Below are 23844 nucleotides of genomic sequence, written 5' to 3'. Positions count from 1 at the left end.
CAACCTTGATGCCGCCCCATCCCTGATGCTGCAGGAAGTCCACGGGTGACACGACCCCGGCTTTGAACGGGAACCGCAGAAGGAAATCCAGCTCCACCGGGTTCAGCTCCTTCTTCATGGACAAGACCTGAGGGGCCGTGGGGCTCGCTTAGATGTTGCCCTGCAACAGGGGCTCATACCCCTTGCCTGCAGGGGAAGCACTGTCCTGCCCCTTTGGGGTCAGCCCAAAGCTTGGTCAGCACCTTGTTTGTTTTTCAATTGCGGTACAATACACACAGCATAAATGTACCACTTTAACCCTATTATGGTCTACAATCCAGCGGCATGTAGTGCATTCACACTGTTGTACGACCAGCACCACTGTCCAGGTGCACAGCCTTTTCGTCGCCCCAGAGGCAAAGCCCCTGCCCTTCAGCAGCCCCACCCTCAGGCGACCATCGGTCTACTCTCCGTCTCCAGAGATTTGCCTTTTCTGGCCATTTCCGGTAAATGGAATCATACAACACGAGGCCTTTTGCATCTGAGCGTGTTTTCAAGGTTCATCCGTGTTGTAGCGCGTGTCACTGCTTCATTTTTTTATGGACGAATAATGGGCCAGTGTATGGCGAGACCACATCTCGTTTACCCAACAGTCCGTCGTTGGACGTTTGGGTTGTTTCTGCCGTTTGGCTGTCGTGAAACTGCTGCCGTGAATGTTTACATGCACGTATTTGTTTGAATACGTGTTTGCAATTCTTTGGGGTATATACGTTTTCTGGTCACATTCGAAGTCCCCTTGCCACTGGTGCGCACAAGCTCTCTGGGCTTCTAGCAGGCCCTGTCTTGGTCACTGAAGTGGCTCGTTGGGCAACTGGCCCAGCCCCTCCATCTCAGATGGACGGCAGGGGAGCCGGGGCCGCGGTCACTGTAACCTCCCCAGTCAGGAGCTCACACAGCTGCTTTCTCAGATTCCACAGAGAGTTTCCCCTGAGTCAGGGTCTCTTTTTTTTTTTTTTTAATCTTCGTAAAATAAAAAGTTCTTTGGGCCTGAAAAGAATACATTCTACTCTGGAAAATTAGGGGGAGCATCAAGGAAACTTATCTTGATGTGCTCTTAGCAGGGAGAGAAACAGGGAACCCGTTACTCAGAGATTCACAGGGAAAAGAAACCTCCTTAACCTGGACCCCTAATTCCAAGTTGGAGTTCGGATGGAAAGCTGGGTTGACATTGATGCCCAAGCTAGCTATGAAATCCGTGTTCCCAATAACACTTATAACACGGTGCAAACAAAGCGGCGGAGAGGTTGTTTAATCAATTTAGTGGAACCAAAATCTTTAAATATTTCAGCAGGTCTGTAAAAACAGGGGGCATGTTTACTCATTAGTACCTTTCTTTCCCATCCACAGCGGACTAACCGCTAAGGCGGGACTGTCGGCTTGGCATGACTTGAAGGGACTAGAATGACGTCTCCCTTTAACTGACCTCCGCTCCCCTTCAATGGTTCCCATTGGGACACCTTTCCTGGTACCAACTCAAGAGCCCAGGTGTGTTCCGTATATTGTTAAAAATGCAGGTTTGGATCCACTGGGTCTGAGCCGGAGCCTGAGAATCTGCATTTCCAAACCCCCCCCCCCCCCACTCTCCCCCAGCACCCCACCTCACCCCACGGGGCTCCGGTGCTGCCCGTCCAAGGACCACACATGGGGCATCGAGGCCAGATGTTACCTGAAATGTCACCTGTGCGAGGAAGATGAGTTTGTCTCGCTCGAAGAGCCCGCGGGCCGTGTACATGTACACGGAGTAGGTGATCTCGTCCGTCAGGTTGATCACACGCTGTTTGACCTCGTCGGCAGGGGCGGTCTTCTGGATGGCCTTCTCGAACACCACGTTGAAGGCCTGGTCGGTGGGGGGGGGTCACCGAATGCAGGGGGCTCCACGCTGCCCACGCGGGCTCTGGGGCACTGCTCGGACCTGGTGCTGGTGCTGGTCAGACCTGGTGCCCTGGGTCCCACCCCCCAAGCCCACCTGCAGCCTGGGCCCCAGTGGCCCCGGACCCGGATGCAGCCGCACCTTGAGCGAGAACTGGTAGATGGGGTTGATCTTGCTGAGGTCGTTCAGGATGAAGTACAGCAGGGACGCCCTCCCCGCGGCTGGCACGTAGTTCTCTCTTGCCTCGTTGATTTTAACTTCTGTGATTTTTGCCTCTTGCACCTCAAAACAAACAATCAAAAAATGGGCAGAAGACCTGTGTAGACACTTCTCCAAAGAAGACACACAGATGGCCAACAGGCACATGAAAAGAAGCCGCTCAACATCACTAATAATTAGAGAAATGCAAATCAAAACCACAGGGAGATATCACCTCACACCAGTCACAACGGCCAGCATTAAAAAGTCTACAAATAACAAATGCTGGAGAGGGCGTGGAGAGAAGGGAACCCTCCTACACTGTTGGTGGGAACGCAAATTGGTGCAGCCACTATGGAAAACAGTATGGAGGTTCCTCAAAAAGCTAAAAATAGAACTACCGTCTAATTCAGCAATCCCACTCCTGGGCATATCTCCAGACAAAACTATAATTCAAAAAGCTACACGCACCCCTATGTGCGTGGCAGCACTCTTCACAATAGCCAAGACAGGGAAACACCCTAAATGTCCATCTACAGATGAACGGATGAAGATGCGCCTGGCCGGCATCCACGCGCCTTGACCCTGCCCCGGGCCCCCAGGGGCCCCCATGTGGCTACGGCTTCTCTTCTCAGTGACCGTCCGCCCAGCTCCCATGCCCCCTGTGTGCTCCGGCTGGGGGTGCAAGGGGGTAGCCCCCAAGATGGTCTTTTACCTTTTCCTCAATCTCGCTGGCCATGTGTTTGGTGGTCTCCAGATTCTCAACCAAGGCTGTGTCTCCCAGAAAGTTCCCCGACGCGGCCGACAGACGGGCCAGCAGAGAATCTTCCAGCTCTTTCAGAACAATCTTAAATTCATTCTGAGACTTGGTGAGGTTCGCCTGCAGGAGGGGCAGAGACCGGGAAGGGAAATCAGTCGCTGGCACGGCCTGGTCCCCCAGCTGGGGGGCTCGGGGGGGCTCAGGGCCAAGGCCCTGGGACTCGGAACGGGAGGAACACGGCAAGCCTGGAAGAAAGGGGCCGGAGTGGAGGCCCCCAAGCAGTGCGGGGTAGGGGGCCCTGCATCTGGGTCTTGCAGCTGCTTGTCATGGGCAGCTGTGCAGCAAGAACGTGGGGACCATGGGACATGAGTGGGGCCTGGGACCCCTGTGAGCCCACGTGTATGGCTCAGCCAGTCAAGGAAGGGCCTGGTACACAGGGGCCGGCAGCAAAGACATTCTCGTGGGGCAGGAGTGCGGTGCTCTAGGGCAGCCCGGGCACTGCTGTGACTCCTGTTCTTTCAGCGAAGCCATCACTTGATTTAGAATTAGATTCGGGAGGCGGCCGGGGAGGAGGAGTGACTCATTCTGTCGTACCAGCTACAACTCAGTGTGACAAGCAGGGCACCTTCACAGCCGCCGGACGCCTGGGTCACAGTGACCTGCCCCCTGCTGTCTCTGAGCTGCCTGCCCCGCTCCTCCTGTCTCCACGTACCTTCAGCTGCTCCAGATCTGGGCGCTCTTTGGCCACCACGGTGGCCAAGAGCTGGTCCTCGAGCCCGTCCCTGGTGACGAGGAAGTTGATCAGGGTGCACTGGGCCTGCATCTCGGGCTTGTAGTGGGGGTTGAAGTGCTTCGTGTGCAGCAGCAGGCGGAAGTTGGGGTGGTATTCCACCTCTTTGTCGCCGATCTTAATGAACCTGGCGGTCGGCGGACGGAGGGGTTAGGAGGGTCCCCGGCGACCAAGGGATGGCAGCACGGACAGACCGCCTTTCCCGCCAGCCTGGGAGGAAGGTCCAGACTTCTCAACGACATGTTTCACCATAAAGCTGCTTAGAATAAAGGTCTTCCAGAAGCCGTCGGCACAATTTTCCACTTAACCGGGAAGTAGTTCCCCTCTAAATGCACGAAATCATGTTGGCATATTGTGCGGGGGTTTACCCTGATTAATAAATAATCTGAAACTTGGAAAAAAACAAAAAACTCACAACCATCCTTCTCTGGTCTGTGACCGGCCCTTCTAGAAAATGCACCTGCTCGCTCTCCAGCCGGCTTGTTCTGATTTTTTAGGAGCATTTACTTGACTCTGCCTGCACATCTTACTCATCTGGAAGCCTCTGCAGAAACACTCTGGCCTGGGCTCCACCCCAGAGCCATTAACATCGAAAGATGTTGACACCCCAATTCAGAACACCGGGACATCCCTGGAGCTCCCCAGGTGAATCTGATGAGAGGCCAGGGTGGGAACCCGGGTCGGCTCACCCACTGGGGGGGGTCGCTTGTCTCCGGCTCCCCACTCTGCTCTCCTCTTTCTGGCCGAGCTCACATTCTGGGGGGCCTCTCACTTCAGCCCTGGGTATCACTACTCACACCAGGCCCTTCTCAGAGTCTAGGACGTCAGCACATTTACGTCACCTCTGTTCTGGCCTTCTGCCTGCACCCCTGAGTTTACAGGTGGCTCAGATCAACTCCGACCTTTACATTTTTAAAGTTGATTTAATTTTTTATATTAGAAAAGCAATACAGGGAGTTCCCTGGTGGTCCAGTGGTTAGGACTCTGTACTGTCACTGCCAAGGGCCCGGGTTGTTCGTTCCCTGGTCGGGGAACTAAAATCCCATGAGCCACATGGGGCAACCAAAGAAAAAACAGTCATACAAGCTCAACGCATCAACAAATGAGCGGGTAAACCAAACGTGGCAGGTCCGCACGATGCAGTATTACTCAGCCATAAGAAAGAATGAAAGATACTCGCTACAGCTCAGATGAACCTGGAAAAGATACTCAGTGAAAGGAGCCATGCACCAGTGTCCTACAGGCCACGGAACTGGTCACTTTTGGTTAATTTTATGTTATGTGAATCTCACCTGAATAGAAAGAAAGAGACTCAGGATTTGCAAAATGCATATGGAAATAGAAAAAAAAGATGACCATCAAGGATCGTGATCTGCAGGCAGTCGCTAATAAACTGTTGGTGTAGGTCTTCCTTCCTAATTGGAACGTGGTCCCACAGTTGTCAGTCTCTCCCCTGGGAGCTGGGTGTCCCTTCACGCATTTTGCTGAAGCCCCTGCTGCCTCCCAGGAAAGGAAATGCCCCGCCCTTTCTCTCAGTCCAGAGGCCAGACCTCACCACTGAGGACGATCTCGTGGGTGAACCCGCGGAGGTGGACGCTGCCACTCACTTTCCCTTTTTGATTGTGTTCCTGCCCAGCAGAGGGTCCAGAACCGGGTCCACGGTCTCGCCAATGTTCTCGATGAGCAAGGTGTCCCCTTCTGAGATGGCCTGCTCGATGATATCCAGGTAGCTGTGGGCACAGCACAGGGGCCGTGAACGCCCTGGGGCCCGGTGACGGCGCAACTGCCTGCCCCAGAGGGACCGAGGGGCCAAGAGCTCATTCCTCTCCCAAACGCCTCCTTCCCAAGAGGAGCTCAGGGCTTCTGCGTAAATCGCCCCCAGGCTGACAGGAGGGCTGGTGCACGTGGAGCGCTTCCGGGCTATTGAGCCAGACGTTCCACAGCTGCGAGTCTCCTCTCACTGCCCAGCACACTGGGAAGGCTCCCAGTGCAGCCGTGTCACGGCCACTGCTTCTCATCTATGACGATGAGAGACGGGAAGATGACCGCCCGCAGCCCCCCGGCTGGCAAGTGACCAGGCAGGACCAACGCAGGCAGGAGCCGAGGCCAGTGCCGTCCCCCAGCAGGAGCGGCAGGTAACGGGGGAGAGAGGAGCCCCGAGTTTAATTCTTTCCCGCCAGTGCCCAGGGCCAAGTACTAAAGAAATCCACATGTGGGTCAGTGTTTGTTTTCAAAGACCCATCCATCCATTTAGCGAGTATGAAGGGCCCCAGGTGGACTTCCCAGCACCGTGGCCCGGCCGGCCGGCCGCCACCTCTGGAGCCCCTACCCCACCCGCCACGGCCGAGCACCTCTTCTGTCCCAGGCGGATGGCCTTCAGCTTGCTGCCGTATTTGTTTTTGATCCACTTGATGCCCTGCAGCTGGGCGTCCACGAAGAGGGGCCAGCGCTCCGTGTTGCACAGGATGGTGGCATTCTCTGTGGACATGCGGTCGCTGGGGAGCCCCTGGTTGTTCCAAGTGGCCACGTCTGCATCGTCGGTCAGCAGGCTCAAGGGATCCAGACCTTCTGTGAGCGGGATGGGGACCTGCCGAGGGGGCGATGTGGCCTTACTCACCTCTCAGCGGAAAGCGGCTCTCCGAGCAACACGTGGGCCGCCGGGCTGCGTGGGGGAGGACAGCCACACATTCGCATCACGCTGAGGAGCAGCTTGGAGCCCGGCCAGAAGGGATGTCGGCGTCGGCCTCACAGGGCCACCGTCTACATCCTGAGTGGCTGGAGTCTCCATTGCAGGAGCAAAGGTGCCTTCTGGCTGGGGCTGCCCTGCCGGGGGCCCCCGAAGGTGCTGAGTGATGGATGCGACAGGACCGCCTACCTTTAGCTCATTTATGTAAGGGATCCAAAACCCCTCCATTAGCTCATTGCGATATTTCTTGGTGAAGTAGCCCACGTAGGAGACGAAGGCGGAAATCAGCAGGACGTCCCCACACAGTGTGGCCCCCTGGCTTCTGAAGTTCTCCACCGATTCGGCCCAGCGGACGTTTTCTGATGCTAATCCTCCTACCAGCCTGAGATGGGGACAGGGGTCAGTGGGCAGAAGAGAAGCACGTGTGTCGGGGGGGAGAGAGGACGGACTGGAGGACCAGGAAAGGCGCGCCTCCACCTTTAACACGCCAGGGAACTTCCAGTTTCAAATCCTGACTCTGCTCAGCGGTTCAGGACAAAACATGCTTTGGGGGAAGTTTTGGGCAATAAACGCTTGAGGGAAGCAAAACTAATGCTTTCTGGAGGCGGTTGGGAACGCCGAGTTTCCCTTCCCCAAGGGGCCGACGTCACGTGGATGCTGACGCTACCTGACCACGTCACCCACGTGCCGAGGCTGCTGCCCAGACACCACTGAGCACGCGCTTTGGGCAGCGGGAAGTCCAGAGGCGGCCCCCTGGCCCTGTGTGGAGTGGGGACTCCAGGGTGTGCCTCGTGCTTCTCAGGCCCCCGGCTCGAGGGCTGGTCCCCAACCCTAAATGACACCAGGAGTCTGAGAGTGTGGACAGGTTTGTGCTTGACTAGCCTGCGGTCTGGCTTTAGCATCCTCCGAGCAGCCCTCCTTGCCAGGGACCGAAAGGCCACTTGACCTGGTGGAGGTGAGTCCACATCCCACGGGAGGCCAGGCACACAGCCTGGGGGTCTCCCAGGGTTTATCACTTTGTGCTCAGAAAGCGGGGGCTGGGGGCCTTGCTGCCTCCACCTGGGGCGTAGCCCCCCCTGAAAGGCCATTCTGTGGGCTCATCCCTTTCGGGGGGTGGTGTCTGAGGACAGGAGGGGCCCCTCGGAGGGAGTAAGGCACCTGTTAGCCAGCGAGATCACACTACTGGTGGCATCAGCCTCCTGCTGACACTTGATTTTCTCGGCTGTCGCTTTTTCAAATGCCGACGTCAGGTTGCTCAGGTTGGCGTTGAGTTCCTGAAGGAACAAGACAGGCCCTGAAATCGGGCAACGCTGGGGGTCCCCAGCTCTCCTCCCGGGAGGGCCGGGAACACGGCCGACGCCGGCAGCCTCCGGGGTGATCAGGTCCCCACAGCGGCCTGCGGGCTCTTGCTCTGCTCCGTAATTCATGGCAGCGGCTGTGCCGACCCCTCTCAAACGGAGACACGGACCAGCTGCGCCTGCCGACGGCACTCACAGCGATCTTGCTTTTGATGCGGGAGAGCTTCTCCTGCGCCTCGGCCAGCTCCGCGTTGGCCTCCTCCAGGGCCCGCCTCTTGGGGGCCACGTCGCAGTAGACCTCGTAGAAGCGGACAATGTTGATACACCAGGAGCACAGGCCCGCGGCGGCCGTGGACTTGGAGCGGATGAACTCGGGGTCGAACGTCGGGTTGCCTTGGTAGGGCCTGGAGCAGGACAGCGGGCGCTGAGGACGCAGACCTCCCGCCACCCCCGTCCCGCCTCCAGCTCCGCATCCGTCCGCCGCTCCGGTCCCCGTTACCAGCAACAGGACGGGGAGCACATTTAACTTTGTTTTTTTTGTATCTTAGTGATTAGTGATTAGAAAGAAGATTAGAAAGAAGAAGAAAGAAAAGAATGAAACTCAGAATTCTGGCCTCTGGAGTAGAATTTGGAGGGTGAAGGGCAACGGAAGTAGTGATTTCAAGTCCTATATTCTAGATGATGGAAGAAAACCTGTGTTTTTTTTTTTTAATCCTCTCTGCTCCTGCTGCTTTATATGGCTGGTCTCATTTTCATTCTGCAACGACTCCAGTCCTAGGCAAGAAGACTGGGGTTCAGGGGGGGTCAGCAACTTGCCCAGAGCAACGCCGACAGGAAGTGTTGGAACCAGGGTTTCTTCACCAAGTTCTCACATCAGGGGCTGCGTGTCAGGTGCTGCCCTGAGCGCTGCCCATATGTCAGGTCCTGGAGCCACCCCTGCCCTGGCACGTGTCCTCACGCCATCTGACTCTGGGCAACAGGCCCAGAGAGGCTGAGTGTGTCTCCCAAGGTGACACAGCTTGGACTGGGCAGTGCAGGAATTCACACGGAGCCAGGCTGCCCCAGAGGCCACCCCCGCTCCCCCGCACCCCACACACACAACGGGCCACTTCTGCGTCCCCTCAGCTCAGTGCCCAGTTTTCAGGGATCCCCAGTGAGGCTAAGGCTCTAAGGATGAGACTTACAAGAGGTGACGTTAAAGAAAAAAAGGGGTGATGTGGTAGGTGTTATTGTACAAGAGGGATGAGGAAAAATGCCCATAGATGCAGTTAAGATGCTCTAGAAACTAGAGCACCTTAACTAGTGTTTTTAAAATAATGGCAACGTCATTGAGCACAACAGACTGACCTGTCTGCAGGAAGAATTCTAAAGGGACAATTTAAAATAATAATTGAAGTGTGATTTGAATGTAGGTGGGGAACACGGCCCATCACCTCCTCACTCTGGCATATTTTACGCTTCGTTTGGGCAAATAGTACAAAGCGTCTGCGTCTTTTAAGCACACTCCAGACAGCATGGGGAGGTGGCAGTTGAGAAGTTTGCTGGGTGACAAGGAGGAGACATTTATCATGGCGTTATTTATGACGGCAGACACGGAGACAGCCTAAACCCTCAGCAACGCAGGTGTAGTAAGTAAATTACGGTTCATCTGCGGCAAAAAAGTCAAGCTGATCGAGTGTTTTGACAACACAGGGAAAAGCCTTTTTCCCCCACGATGTTAAGTAAAAGATAGAAAGCAGAGCAGGTAATTGCATATACACAGCATTCTTTCAACTACAGGGAGAAGCACGAGAAAAAAGACTGAAAGGAAACAGGCCACATGTTGACACAGGCCGCTCCCTGGAGGTGGGTCTGCGTTTTTCTTGTCTTTTCTCTTAAACTTTAAACTACTCCTTAGTCGTCAAATGGTTTTCGATCGTCCAGCCCTCTTCCTCAACAGATGGAGCTGAGAGAGGTTGGAGTCTCACCTGGGGTCATGCGAGGGGCTCCCTTTCTCAGTTGGGGTCAGGTCAGGTCGGCCCTGAAATCGGGTTGCCAGGGGACGGCCAGGCAAAGAGTGTTCACAAGTGCAGTGCTCACCAATGCTAGCGCATCGGATTTATGGGGCAAGACGTGGAGGTCCCCCCTGCACACCCTTCCCAAGTCCCACTAGGACCCTCTGCTGGAGTGCTTGTACCTGGACAAATACCTCCTCAAGCAGCAAAATGCAAAGAAACTGTAAGGGACTAAAAGTACTACGTGCATGCACATTGGGGCAAATTATGAACAGAAAGATACAGAAAGGCTGAAACCCAACTGCCTCCTCTGAGGTGTCGGAGCAAAAGCAGGGTCCTGCGCATGACCCCTGCACACAGCACCACCAAGGGGGTGGGCAGGCCACCTAAGCCCCCCCTCCGACCCCACCCACCAATACACCCCTGCCCTCCCCCCATTTAAGGGAGCAGCTCGCCCCCCACCCGCCGAGCAAGGCTGGGGAGACAGAGGGTGATGAGGCTCCCCGCAAGCTTGGCATCGTGCTTCACCTCGACGCCTGGGCAGCTCAGGGGCAGGCGGATTCGCCCAGACTGCTGCCTGCTGTCTCTGGGGGTCCCACCTCGCTCTGTGCCGCCCAAGACCCTGCCCACTCCAGCAAGCATAGACTTCCCTTGGGACCATGCGGTATGGGGCCAGGGGCAGGTGGGAGAAGACTCGGGACCACACGGTGCCTGGACGTGACGTGCTCCCAACAGGATGAGGACTGAGCTGACCCCATGGCGGCAGCCGAGCCCCAACTCACTTAAATGCTTTCAGGCAGGCCTCGGGGATGTGCTCCTTGTCAAACTTCTTCAAGGAGTCCAGGAAGGTGTCCACTTTGCCCATCATGATTTTCGCAGCTTTCCAGCTCTGGTCCTTGGGGATCTTGCCCCCGGGAGCCGTCAGAATCATCACGGCGGCCGTGACGTTGACCACGGCGTCTGGGGGGGACCCGAAGGACTTCAGCTCTGTCAGGTTGTTCTGCAAAGACAGACGGACAGACTAGAATGGGGATTTAGCCCCGAGCAGGACCAGGAGGCCCCCGGTGATGACCCCACGGCGTCTCCTCTCTTCCTCTCTTCTCAGGCGTCGTGATCCCCGTTTCTTCCCCCTCCTGCCCTCACCTTATTCAGAGTGTCGAGGGCCTCCTGCGCGGCCAGTAGGGCCGGCTCTGCCTTGGCCAGGTCTGTTTCACAAGCTTTTTGTTTCTCAGTAACATTCTGGAAGGAAGGCAGATGGCAAAGATGGATGCAGGGGTCCGTCTGGGTGGCGTGTGTGAAGGGGGGACCCTGGGCGGTGTGAGGGCAAGGAGGGGTGAGGAGGGGTGACGAGGGGAGTTGCCCTTCGCTCTCGCTTGCTGGGTCACCGTGTGAAGCCCGCCTTTCCCCGCCCTGCCTCCTTTGCCCCGAAACACTCAGGTTAGAAGGAGCTGGGTGTCAGCTGACCTGGGATTCAGGGAGGGGAACTGGTCCTTCTCTTGGCTCCAGCTTCCAGGACCAGAGGGGAAACCTGGGGCCACACAGGCCACTCCCTGGCTTTGAGGCCTTATTTCTTGGTGCCACTGTCATCCCTCCAGGATGGACCATTTCAGAGGTACAGCCCATCCTCCCCTTAAAGTGAGAACATCTTCATTCACGCATGCACGCCTTCATTCATTCATGCATGCATTCACTCTTTGGCTCGGGAAGAACCCCTCTGAGCCTTCAGGCACCAGGCAGAGACCAGGAGAAGCTTGGTACCCATCAGTCAGGAGTAGCATCTGCGTGACAACAGAGATGAAGAAGCCAGTCGGGGCTGGGAGCTTTTGCTGGGCAAGGAGGAAGGACGACAGAAAGAAGAGGGTCTCTTTGCAGAACACCTCCTGGAGAATCCCATTCCATACCTTACTTCAGGGACATGCGGGACACAACTCAGGGAACAGGGCATGGAAGGCACTGACTTGGCCGGTGGTGCTGGGAAGCTCCAGGCTTCCCTGGAGCATGTTGGGCCATTTCTGGATCAGGGGTTGGAGAGGGGTGGGCACCCAGATGTTAACAGCTGCATGTATCAGACGGCAGGTCCCTGAGTTCAGGGTGCAGGTGTGGGTCCTGGCTTGGATCCTGACTACGTCACTTGCTAATTTTGAGACCTCAGGCACATTGCCAACCATCCTAACAGGGCTGTGGTCATGCAGGTTACAATGAGGGATGGAGCAGAGCTCCTGGCTACCCCACCCGGCCCGGGACCCTCCGCGCTCCAGCACTGGTGGGAAGGGCAGGGCTCAGGTCCCCCTCCTGTTGGCCTTGGAAGGAGGCTGTCTCAGGCAAAGAAATGACTTGCTGCTGTCCTCCCTCTCAAGAGACAGCAGACAATTACTGGGACTCTTAATTTAGACGCTCACGCAGGTGCATGACTAATGACAAAAAAGGCATGCAGGAGAAGGCGACGAGAAATCAACCCAAGCCACGAACCTTCGGCGTGGAGCCCACGAGGGCCAGCGGCACTGGAGCATCTCGGGGCTCCAGGTGCAGCAAGTCTGAGGACCAGGGCTCCGAGGAAGGCTTCTCAAGCCTTAACGTGCTCACAGGCCACTGGCATCTCACTGAGATGCAGACCCCATTCAGCAGAGCTGGGGCCTGGGAACCCGCATGTCTTACCAGCTCAGGAGATGCCACTGCTGGGGCTTGGGAGGGCAGCCCTCTGCTGAGCTGGGGGCCCTGCGCTTGGGAGAGAAGCCCTCCCTGCGGGGTTCCTGCTGGTTTGCCCGGGCCCATAGGAGATACTGGCCACCAGGGGAAGGGGCCCAGCAGGGCAGAGCCGCGTGCCGCTGCCCGTCTGCCCACCTTATTGATGACTTCCACCTTGACTTCTTCCTCATCAGCAATGGCTTTCTCTTTGCTGACCTTCTCTGTTTCCACACCCACCACGTGGATCAGCTTGTCCGCTTTCTCGTTTTTCTGCTTGAGCTCAGCCTCCTGAACCGCCAGCTTGGCTTTTAAATCGTCCACCTAGAGGAGGAGGGAAGGGAGGCGGGCAGCCTGGGGCCCCGGCCACCGCACGCTGCCCCCTACTCGGCCGGGCTGTCCCGGCCCGGGACGGTACGGGCTGGTGGCCATGTGAGCCGCGGGGCCCGAGCAGAACAGCAGGCCTGCCGGTTGCTTACCACTCCCTGTGACGCATTTCTAAGTGCTTTTTCAGCTTCTCCAAGGTAAGTATTTACTGAGCACCGACTGTGTACACAGGGTCGCAAGTATAAGACCCATTCCTGTCGTTCAAGGAGGTGGCAGTCAAGGTGGCCGGATAAAAACAATGTCGGCAGAGGCAGGGTGCTGAGGGGTTCTGGGGAGGCTGGTGGGGCTGTGAGAGCCTGGAGCCGGGGATGAAAAGCTCCCTTGGGCATTCGGGTGAGGCCCTAGGCAGCCAGGCGGAGGGAGTTCTGGGAAGTGGTAAGTGACGGGCTGAGACACCCTTCCCCATCTGGGTGACTTCTAGCACGAGGAGGCCACCACTCCATCGCTGTAACCGCCCTCTCCTGGGTGCATTTCTTGTGTCCCAGGACCACTCCCAGAAGGTACATTTGGGGAAAAACGCCTGCTGAGCCGGGCTTCTCCCTTGTTCCCATCCAGGGAGGGAGCAGGCTGCTTCGTGGCTCCGGCAAGCTCTGTCCAAGGAATGGACAGCCGCAGCACCGGGTTCCCCTCTCCGCCCCCACGGGGTGGCCTTGGCTCTGTGCAGCAGCCTGTGTCAGGGGCCACCCTCCACCTGTGCTTCTGCAGCTCCAAGGCCTGCGGCAGCTGTTTACCAGGCTCCCGTGGAGACGCCAACGGTGGGCAGTAAAGAGGGAGCCGGGGCTACACCACGGAGGATATTTAAAACCAGGCAGAAAACTTAAAAATTAACACGGTGTGAAAGTACGGCAGATGCGCTTCCATCTGGGCACCACAGTGTGAACGGGGCTCCGGGATGGACCCGCCTCCACGGGCTGCACTTGCCTGCATGAGCAAACCCCCCCAGACGCGGGACCCCTGGGAAGCACCCGACGTAACATCAGCACCCGGAAGGCGTTTGGGATCCACCGTCTAGGTTAAAACCCGTATACTTGCTGTGGTTTGCCCTTACTTTGTGTCACATGCCTGGGGGAAGGTTCTGGAAGCACATCCCGAGGCCCCAGCTCTCCTACCTGAGAGGCTGTGCTCTGCAGCTTCATCAGGCCGTTCTCCAGCCTCTCGATTTTGGCGACCAGCTCCATCCTCTTCTTGGCCAGTAGGTTCTGGTACAGTTTGATCTGCTCCAGGAAGGTTTTGGGTGTGGTATAGTTGTAGCGTCTCTCGGTGGCGAGGTACACCTTGGACATCTCTTTGACGGTCGTGTGCACGTAGGACATGAAGAGGCTGATGGAGGCCTTAACTTCCGGCTACAAAGACAAGACAGAACCATTCATTCCCCGGTGCCCTGATGGAAGAGGAGGCTGCTGGCCACCGTGGACCACAAGGTGGGTTCCCTTCCTCGCCGAGGACCCTGGATGAGTGGTACCCCCTCTGTCAACCTTGGTGGTTCAGCTGTCAAATGAGGCTCAAGACAGCAAGGTCTGCAGGGCTCTCACGGGCGACGGTGGTATTGCACCGCCAAGGGGCCCGGTCAGAGCCAAGGTTATCACTATTCTCTCTCTGACTCACACACTTGCATATACAACATGCTTGATTAACCAGGTAATTTCTGCAAGCATTTATCGGACATTTCCTGTTCCAGGCCCTGGGGTTTTAGTAACTCCTTTCCCAGCCCTTTCTGGCCCGCGTCCACGCCAGGGTCACGGCCCCACCACCTGGGCCTGCCCCACCTGCCCGAAGACAGGCACTAGGAGCTTTGCCCCAGGAATTAATTGTTCAAGGGACATTAACTGTAATTCAGGTTAATTTGGGAACGTGTTCATCCAACACACGCTTCTTCGGCATCTACTCTGCAGCCCTCGCTGGTGCCAGCAGTGGGGCCATTCGCCGGTCCCAGGAGGCCCCCGCCCCTACAGGCACTCGGGGTGTGGAGGACACATGACGGCGGCATTTCTGGGAAAGGCTCAGCCTGCAACTGAACGCTCTGACAGTGATAAGCGGGGGGCTTTACCCATCTTTAAAAACTAGGGAAGAGGTTAATTTCAGGCTTATTTTATTCCACTTAATAACTGAATATGCGATCAAAATAAATCAGACACGATAACCACGTGGGATTTATTCTGGGCCTGCGCATCACTTGCATCAGCTGGGTCACAGGCTAATGCCCATTTCTAGGCCGGCAATGAGCACAAACGGTGAATGCGGGCACCGTCTTTCAATAAAAGAAAGACACTGTAGGGACTTCCTTGGTGGACCAGTGGTAAAGAATCCGCCTTCCAATGCAGGGGACGTGGGTTCGATCCCCGGTCAGGAAACTAGGATCCCACATGCCACGGGGCAACTAAGCCCACAGGCAACGACTGAGCTCGTGTGCCTCAACTAGCGAACCTGCATGCCGCAAACTACAGAGCCCATGCGCTCTGGAACCCGTGGGCCACAACTAGAGAGAGAAAACCCGCATGCCACAACTAGAGAGAAGCCCGTGCACCACACTGAAGAGAAGCCTGTGGGCCACAAAGAAGATCCTGCGTGCTGCGACTAACACACGGCCCAGACAAAAAATAAATAAATAAATAAAATGTTAAAAAAAAGAGCCTTTAAAAAGAAATGAAAGATGCTGTAAAGAAAAAGAAAAAAAAAAAAGAGGAAAAAAAAAAGAAGGCTTACATCACCCTGTCTTACTTGTCATGCCCTATAAAAGGCAGGTCAGGGCTTCCCTGGTGGCGCAGTGGTTGAGAGTCCTCCTGCCGATGCAGGGGACACAGGTTCGTGCCCCGGTGCGGGAAGATCCCACATGCCGCGGAGCGGCTGGGCCCGTGAGCCCAGGCCGCTGAGCCTGTGCGTCTGGAGCCTATGCTCCGCAACGGGAGAGGCCACAACAGTGAGAGGCCCGCATACCGCCCCCCACCCCAAAAAAAGGTAGGTCAAAGGTGAGGCAGCAGCCCTGGGCAGAGCCCTGGGGGCAGAGCCATGTTGGAGCCCAAGGCAAGAGGAAAAAGTGTGCGCCCGCATACACTTATCAAAGTAAATACGGGCTCTGCAGTCGGCTCCAATCAGGGACTATGTTCAAAGCCCGAGCTGCTCAATCTGTTCGCACGTAGGATCCCCCGGAACCAGCCCTGTGGGCCCGTGGCCGCGTGAGGCCCGGAACCCCCAGCTGATTGAAACGACCATTTCCCTGGCACAGTAAGTCGGGGCCAGAAAACCAACAAATGGCAGCCTGTCTTTGTTTACGGTTTTGACACTTTTGAGCATTTCAGCATTAATGTTGATTTTTAAAATACTGCATTAAAACATCACTGATCTTGATTAAGTTTTTGGTGCCCCCTTAAGTTTTGCACCCAAGGCGAGTGCCTCAGCTGCCTCACCCTATCCCGGTCCGACGGGAACCCTCCCTCCCGGCTCTGTGCCCCGTGACTCACCTGAATCCCCTCGGTGTCCTCAAGGAAGTGAGTGCTGACGGACACCAGGGCGTCCTCTGGCCACTCATGGAACCAGTCGATGGCTGTGCAGTTGACCACGGCAGGGAATTTTCTTGCTCGTACACGCAGGACGGAGCCCACGGGGGAGAAACACAGGATTACCTAGAAGTGGACACAGTTGCTGCTGGTTGGGGGACGGCGGCGCTGGGGCCAAATCGCGCTGCTTTTGCAGAAAGCCCCTTTAGAAGGAAAAGCTCTCTGCGTGGTGTCCGTCTCCAAGTGCGGGGGTGGGGAGAACACGCCCAGGTCTGGGCTGGCAGTGTGGCCATCGCATCACGATGTGAGGGTGCAGGGGAGCCCCGAGCCCTCCTGGGGTGGCCCCACAAAGGGGGAAGGAGGGCTGGGTGCAGGAGGGAGTAGGGCGTGGGCAACCACACTGGGTAGGTGAGGTCCCAGAACAGGGAGGGCTATGGTCCTTTAGCAGGTCTGGTCCTTGGGGGCCGGGAGGAACGAAAGCAGGGCCACCTGGCCAGGGGCAGCTGTCCTACTGGTCACGGACGACGAGGGAGAGAAGAACCCAAAGTGCTCTCGGTCTAACTTGGGTAGCTCAGCCAGCTTCCCCAAGGGGGAATGTTGAAGGTCAAGGTGAACTAATCTATTTAAATGTGCTCTATTGCGGGGGGGGGGGGGGGGGGGGGGGGGTGGATGCGCATATAGAAATCACTTCTTTCGGCCACAAGGCACTTCTAACAGCCCACCTCCATCAGGCAGCCCACCATACTCTCCTAACAGTTTTCCACTTCCTGTGCGGGAACAGCCCCTAACTCCTCCCCGAGTGAAGAACCAGCCCTTAGAAGGTCCCCGGGACCCCCCGCCCCCAAGCCCGGGACCCCCTACCTTCAGGTGCCTGCGCACTTTCTCAATGAAGAATTTCCAGCACGCCTCCCGGGTGTCCGTCAGGCCCAGGGACTTCACTTGCGGCCGCATGGAGGAGATGATGTTCTCCACCTCGTCGTCCATAAACAGCCCCGGGATCTCCCCCGAGGCCAGCAGGTCATTGATCAGCACCAGAAACTGCTCCTCGGCCACCTGGGAGTCCGTCATCAGGAACACCGAGGGAACGTTCTTCACGGCCGACTTGATGTACTGGGCGCTGAGGTCGAGCTGGACCCGAGGAGGACACCCTCAGAGGTCTTGCCAAGAAGGTGCTCGTGTAGAAGCATCTTCCACCACCACCCAGACGGGGGCACCCGGAGATCAGCTCCGTAAGAAATGGGCAGGGTCTGTAGATGGAGACCCAGGGCCTTCCGTGGAGGACACCCAGGCTTGTGGCGGCTCTACTCGCCACAGCTCCAAAGTGGAAACAACCCAGGCGTCCCTCGACGGATGGATGGATAAACACGATGGGGTCCATTCACACAGTGGGATATTATTCTGCCTTAAGAAGGAAGGAAATTCTGACCATGCTACAACACAGAGGAACCTAGAAGACATTATGCTGAGTGACGTCGGCCAGTCACAAAAGGACCAATAGGATTTGTCCTCACATGAGTAGGATTCCACTCATACGAGGTCCCCGGCAGAGTCGGATTCATGGAGACAGAAAGTAGGTCGCTGCGTGCCAGGGGCTGTGGGGAGCGGGCAGGGGGAGTTAGTGTTTCATGGGGACAGAGTTTCTGTTGGGGAAGATGAGAAAGTTCTGGAGATGGACGGTGGGGTGGTGGCACCACTATGTGAACGTATTAATGCTATTGAATGGTGTGGTTAAAATGGTAAATTCTGTGTTGTGTATGCTTTACCGTATAAAAAGGAATAAAAAGCTTAAATGAAGACCCTGGAAGAGGCCCCGAATGAATACACCACGGGCTGGGAGGGGGAGGCTGGAAAGTATTGCCTCTGCTCATCGTAACTCCTATCACATTACTGGTAGGTTTTAAAGAAATAATTGACAAAACAATTGCATGGTAATTCTGGATGAATAAATGAAGGAGAATAGTAAAAAAAAAAAAAAAAAAAGTATGTTACAGAGCAGTATGAATAGCTTGCTATGTTTGAAAAGTGCCAACTTACACGTATAACTTGTAAATATATATTAAAACGTCAGTGTCATCCAAGTATGAATGTGCATTTTCAGGGGTTTGGTGATTTGCTTTTCTTTACCGTCTAATTTTTAAATAAGACCTGAGAGCTTCTGTAATTATTTTAAAGGCTTTAAAATGTCCATTGCGGGCATCCCGAGTAGCTCTCTTCTGCCCTTTGGAAGCAGCACACCTCCCTGACGTCTGTTCAGAGAGAAACATCACCAGGGTCCCTCAGCTGGAGCTGACAGGGGTATAACTGGGGTCACAAGGCAAGCTCCAAATTCCAGGCTTTTTGGACAAGCTTAAAAAACAAATCAAAGGGAAGCCCTGAGCCTGGGAGGGCAGAGGCCTCAGGTGGGATGTGAGCCCCGGTCACGCCCTCGGGGGTGGCCTCCATGGCAGGTCCTACTTGGAGAGGCGGCGGGGGGCCTTGGTGTTGAGACACATCACTCTTCCCATTCCACAGTCCATCATGGATGTGGGCTGGGAGCCGACAACGCCGGAATCAGCCGTAGGCACCTAAACGCGGGAGCTTCATTGCGCGTGAGCGCGGCGGTCGTCCTGGGGGAGGCGAGCGTGGCGACTGCACAACAGAGGGCAGCTCCTGGCTGGTGCGGGCCCAACCTGCACCGCTGTCATGCTGACCCCTGAGTGTTCCTCCCTCCTGTGGTTTGGGAATGAACGAATTCGGGAGGGGCCTCGAAGTTCCACCAAGTTCAGCTTTTGAATCCGGTTCGACTGGCTGAGGCAAGGGATCTGCTTGGAGCGAGGGAAGCTAGTTGCTGCAGGGACCCAGGTCAGAGCGGAATGTTCTGGAAAGACCGATGGTCCCTAAAGGCCGAGGGCCGGCGTGGTGGCCCCAGGCCTACAGCACCTCTCTTCCCCCATCCCGCTTGCTCGTCTCCGGGAGAATCGGGGTTTGCCGCGCCCTCTGGCCGCTGCCCTTTCTCTGGCTCCCGCTTCCAGGCTCTCTCCTGGGGCCCCCAGGGGAACCTGCTCCGGCCGAGACCTCAGGGCCTCTCCTCGGCCCCAGCCCACTGTCCTGCCTGGAGCCTCTGAGGCCTCGACTGTCGTGAAGCTCGGCCCTCTCTGGCCTTCCTGCCGTGGCGCTTGCTCTGTCCCTGCTGACCGCTGCTCTGGCCCGTGGTCCTCGTCCTGCCTGCCCCGGGATCCCGTCCCCCTCAGCCTCTGCACCTCTCTGGCATGGACTCCGCCACCCCCACGCGCTCAGGCTGAGGGGCCGAGATCTCCACCTGCCGCCCTCTCCTGCACGTCCCAGCCCCACAGGTCCCAGTGCGCCTTGGCCATCTCCTGCCGAGTGTCCCCTCAGTTCCCCCGACGCCCACGCACACGAGGCTGCACACTATCTTGGTTTCTTCTGGCACTGGAGTCTTGGCCGTCCTCGCCACCCCTCCCAGTCCCCCTCTGTTCTCAGTTCCTGTCTGCTTGAGGGAGACTTCGTGTCAGTAATTGCTCCAGTTGCCAACGTCATGGTCAGCCCCACAAGCTCAGCTCCGAGGGTCCCCTCCTCACTCACCATCGAGGAGGAGGGAGCGGGTCCGGACAGCGGCATCTGAGGATGTTAAAGACCACCTGCGTCTGGGTGCATCTCGGGACTGGCGGTAACAGAGCAGGGCGCACACTCCCCTCTCTGGCCGGGGCACACTTCCGGGGCCCCTCGCGGCCGTCGTCATTGCCGGCAGAGACGAAGGAACAAGGAGCCCAGGTTGGGGGTGAGTCTCAGGGAAGAGGGTCGAAGAGGTGTGGCCAGGGGCGCTCTCCTCCTTCTGCCTTGCCGGCTGCAGGAAGGCAAGCGCTCGCCCCACCTGCCCCTCTCCGGTCAACATTTGCTGAAGGTCGAGGGGGCCGCCCGAGCTGCTGGGACGTGGGCCTGGCCCCTCACTCAGCTTAAAGCATTTCTCCAGAGGGTCTGGTCCAGCTCTCTGGGCTACTACTCGGGCCTCGGGGAGAGGGCTCACAGAAGTCAAAAGCACACCACTGCCTGGCCTGGGGACTGCACGGGGGGTGGGGCCTGGGGACCCAGCAGGTGGGAGTCCAGCTAAGGTCCCACTCCTCCCGTCAGTGCAGGGCACTCGCCCACGACGAGGGTCTCGCTCCATCTTTCCCTCCTCCCTTCCTGTTGCACTGTCTGGTTCCAGCCTTTGTGGGGTCACCGGGGCTCCTGTGGTACCCCTCTACCCGTCACTCCTGAGCGATCTCTGCTGTCTTCAAGCCATCCTCCACTCTGTCCCAGAACACCACCAGATCTTGCCCCTCCTCTGCACACATGACCTTGACAGTATCTTGTTTTCTTGGGACCAAGTCCAGGGTTTTCCATGAGGCATACGATGGCCCTTGGGTTTGGATCCTGACCCTTTTCCCGTCGCGTCTCCAAACTCCAGTGGGTGCCCGTGGCTTATGGTACGACTTTATAATAATGTTACATCATCATGAACGCATCTGTTACGCTAATAACATACACATTGTTAACTTCTTACTGTGACGCTCTCATTAGAACGATAATAATGCATCTTATAACTGTTCAGGAGTCTGCTTCCCCTAATATGACGCAAGGTCCAATGCAAGGTCCTACAGCCCTGTTTACCGCTGCCCTTACTTCCGAATCCACAGAAGCTACTTAATAAATAACAAATATAATAATAAACACTTAATAAATGATAACCAATGAGGAGTACAGACCCAGTTCATCGCGGGCGCAGGAGCAATGAATTGTGACGAAACAGATCACAGAGCTGCTGTAGCCAATGCCAGGGGATAAAACAACATCTGCCACAGGTGGCCCCAAGGTGAGGCCAACAAAATCCTCACAAGCACAGGGCAAAGAGTATGATGCAATCAGGAAAATAAAGCAGTACAGTTAAGCTAACAGACTAGAGACTTTTCCAGTGGAGACAACTCAGTACAACCGCGCAGCTCCAGAGGCGAGGATTCTAACCACCACGAGCGCACGCGGGGAGTCGGTGCAAACCCACTCGCGCGGCTTAGCTGAGCACCGCTAAGACCCACGACACGCCGGCTCAGTTCAGGAGGTGGTGTCTGGCAGAACCTACATTAGGGAGACCTCTCCCTTAAGGCTGGGATTTTAAAAACACAGCCAGCTGGCTGGTCCTTTGATAGGAAGCGTAGAACGCACCGGGGGCAATGACACCAGCGGGCTAGTCCTCTGATAGGAGGTGTAGAACGCACCGGGGGCAATGCCAAGCTGGAGGCCGCTGGCCCTGGCACAGCCTGCTCAGCATCGTCGCGAGAGCAGGGCTGAGAACTAGCTCACCGTCCCCATCGTCCTTCCTGGGGCCCCTGCCCGCAGACCACCCCCCTCCTGCTGAGGTCCCAGGGTGCCAGGCTCCGGCAGGGGTCCAGGCCACCCCCCTAAGGCCACCTGGCCAGCAACTGCCTCGGAGCCGTGAGCGGAGGGGAGGGTCCCCTGGGTCTGGCACTGTCCTGGCCCACAGAGGCAGCCTCGACACCAAGGCAAAGAGGGACGAGCCGTGTGACGCGGTCCAGTCAATTTCAGCTCTAACCCGAGACACAACGATGGTAAGCTCTAGACTGATCGTGTTTGACCAGCACACAGGTCCCCGAGAGAGCAAATTTTCGGGAAAAAGGAATCAATAAAAAGCCTCGGCGGCACGTCTTGGGGATGGGAGACCTGAATCAAGCTTATATTTATTTGATTAATTAAAAAAAGCAGGCCCCCAGAACCCTGAGGATGTAGTTAGACAGCTAGTGAGTACCGGTTCTCAATTATTTAATCTGGAAAACTGGGAAAGATGCGGCACGGTTGGATGACCAGAGATGAGAACCAAATCTCTTTGCCGCTATTATCTGGGGTGACTCTCTACTGGCTCTAATCTACCGGAAACCCACACTTCCTTTTACCTTCGTCACATGGCCGTGGGCACTGGCCGAATGTGTCCCTGGCCTTTACCGTCTAAGATAATCACCCTGCTGGTGACCTTCCCACTCTCTGCGCTGGATGCTTCGTCTGGGGAACGGGAGTGGGGAGACTCTTCTCCGCTCCCCCTCCCGAAGGGCGGCTTACTGAGAGGCGACATCTCACCTTGAGGTCTGGGATCCCGTAGCCCTTCTTGAGGGTGATCTGGAACACGTCCAGCGCGCTGATGTACGCGGCCAGGCGGGAGAGGCTCTGCTTGCCGCTGCCGCCCACCCCGACCAGCAGGGCGTTGCCCCGTGGGGACTCCAGGATACGGCTGATCCTGCAGATGTGGGCCACCGCGTCCTCAAACAGCACCTGAAGAGACCGGGCCAGAGAGACCCCGGGCGTCTCACCGCGCAGACACGCCTCCCTCGTCCCTCCCCAGCCCGCTGCTGCCTGCTCGAGCCCCGCTCACCAGGTTCATGACCGCGTTGATCTCGTTGTAACTGTCCAGAGCTTCCACCAGGAGCTTGCTCAGGGGAGCCACGTCAGTCACCGGCAGGTACTTGGGATCGCCGATCCCGTGAGCAAAGTGGCAGTAGATATTGGGTTTGGCGAATAAGAGCTCGTCAGCAAGATCCTAGACGTCAGAGACAAGATGCTTCTGTTGTCGCTGCCTCGGGCACACAGATCACGAACAGCAGCCCGAGCACCTTGCCCGGCGGCCTCAGAATATCAGGCCACGTCTGCAGGGGCCCCCGCAAACCACTGGGCAAAATCCCCTGGCCCCTGCCACATCGGGAATGAACGGAGAGTCCAGAAAAATGACTCTACCACGAAAACCCCGGACACATCAGCGGAGCACATCGACCCCAGCAGAGCTGTCTGTGCCCAGCGGCTAGAGGGAGGTCTTCACTCCTCCTCGCTCGGGCCACACCCACGTGGCAGAGTCACCTCGTGGGACCCAACGTGGTCCTTCCCATCCCCAGCCCAGGGCCCTTGCAGGGGGGTGGGGATTGTCACGGGGTCCCGACACCCTGCCCCTCGGAGCCTTCCTGGGCTTGGCAGGGGGACGTGGCAGCCTGACGTACGTCGAAGAACTTCTTGGTGGAAGCGATGGTGACTCTGCGCAGCGCCTCCTGGTCCTTCTCATCCACCATCTTGTCGCCGTACACACGTTCGGTTTCGTGCAGCCAGAGGCGGACGAGGTCCAGTGGGATTTTCAGGGTCTCTGTGGTGGAGAACAGGAGCCCCTGCCCCAGACGCGGGGCGGTCGGCCTCCTTAGCCGTGTCCGGGAGGCAAGCCGAGCGCCGCGTGTGGATCAAACGAGAAAGTGGCCGCTTCCCCAGGGGATGACCCTTTAGGCTGTGGTACAGCGGCCACCAGAGGTCCAGGAAGCCACGGACTGCCAAGGCCGCGCAAGTCCTGGAGGCTGGAGGGTGTGTCTGTGGCCTGAGAGACGTGGGGGGATTCTCCTCACGAGACAGGGTTAAGGGCTGCCCCCTCTAAGGGGGTGGACAGTGGAGAAAGGGACAAGGGGGCTGATCAGGCCATGGAGTGGCCGGCGAGCTTGGGCCGTGCAGCGAGCCTGGCAGGCCCAAGGCCTGGCTTGGCCGTTCACTAACCAAGGGACCTGGCAAGTTCAACAGGTGCTTTTCTTCCAGGCCCTTGTTCTGGGCTCTGGGAACACAGTGATGATGGG

General features: G+C 57.0%; 1 protein-coding gene across 1 annotated transcript in view; it reads right to left on the bottom strand.

Annotated features, from left to right (window-relative positions):
• Positions 1–23844, bottom strand: part of DNAH17 (dynein axonemal heavy chain 17) — a 154366-nt gene that overhangs the window by 20743 nt on the left and 109779 nt on the right. The window contains exons 54-72 of the mRNA XM_073798250.1: positions 23233–23394; positions 22617–22781; positions 22325–22516; positions 17060–17326; positions 16163–16324; positions 13814–14047; positions 12477–12641; positions 10779–10874; positions 10418–10635; positions 7838–8045; positions 7502–7617; positions 6533–6725; positions 6009–6244; positions 5265–5387; positions 3580–3784; positions 2823–2987; positions 2051–2191; positions 1706–1876; positions 5–127 (exon numbers count right to left, since the gene is read on the bottom strand). Of these exons, the coding sequence (XP_073654351.1) occupies positions 5–127; positions 1706–1876; positions 2051–2191; positions 2823–2987; positions 3580–3784; positions 5265–5387; positions 6009–6244; positions 6533–6725; positions 7502–7617; positions 7838–8045; positions 10418–10635; positions 10779–10874; positions 12477–12641; positions 13814–14047; positions 16163–16324; positions 17060–17326; positions 22325–22516; positions 22617–22781; positions 23233–23394 (3342 nt within the window). The remainder of the gene's footprint in view (positions 1–4; positions 128–1705; positions 1877–2050; positions 2192–2822; positions 2988–3579; positions 3785–5264; positions 5388–6008; positions 6245–6532; positions 6726–7501; positions 7618–7837; positions 8046–10417; positions 10636–10778; positions 10875–12476; positions 12642–13813; positions 14048–16162; positions 16325–17059; positions 17327–22324; positions 22517–22616; positions 22782–23232; positions 23395–23844) is intronic.

Source organism: Tursiops truncatus, chromosome 20 (genome assembly GCF_011762595.2).
Source record: "Tursiops truncatus isolate mTurTru1 chromosome 20, mTurTru1.mat.Y, whole genome shotgun sequence".
Lineage (NCBI taxonomy): Eukaryota > Metazoa > Chordata > Mammalia > Artiodactyla > Delphinidae > Tursiops > Tursiops truncatus.
Note: the sequence above shows the minus strand (reverse complement) of the source record. Positions and strands in the feature narration are given on the sequence as shown.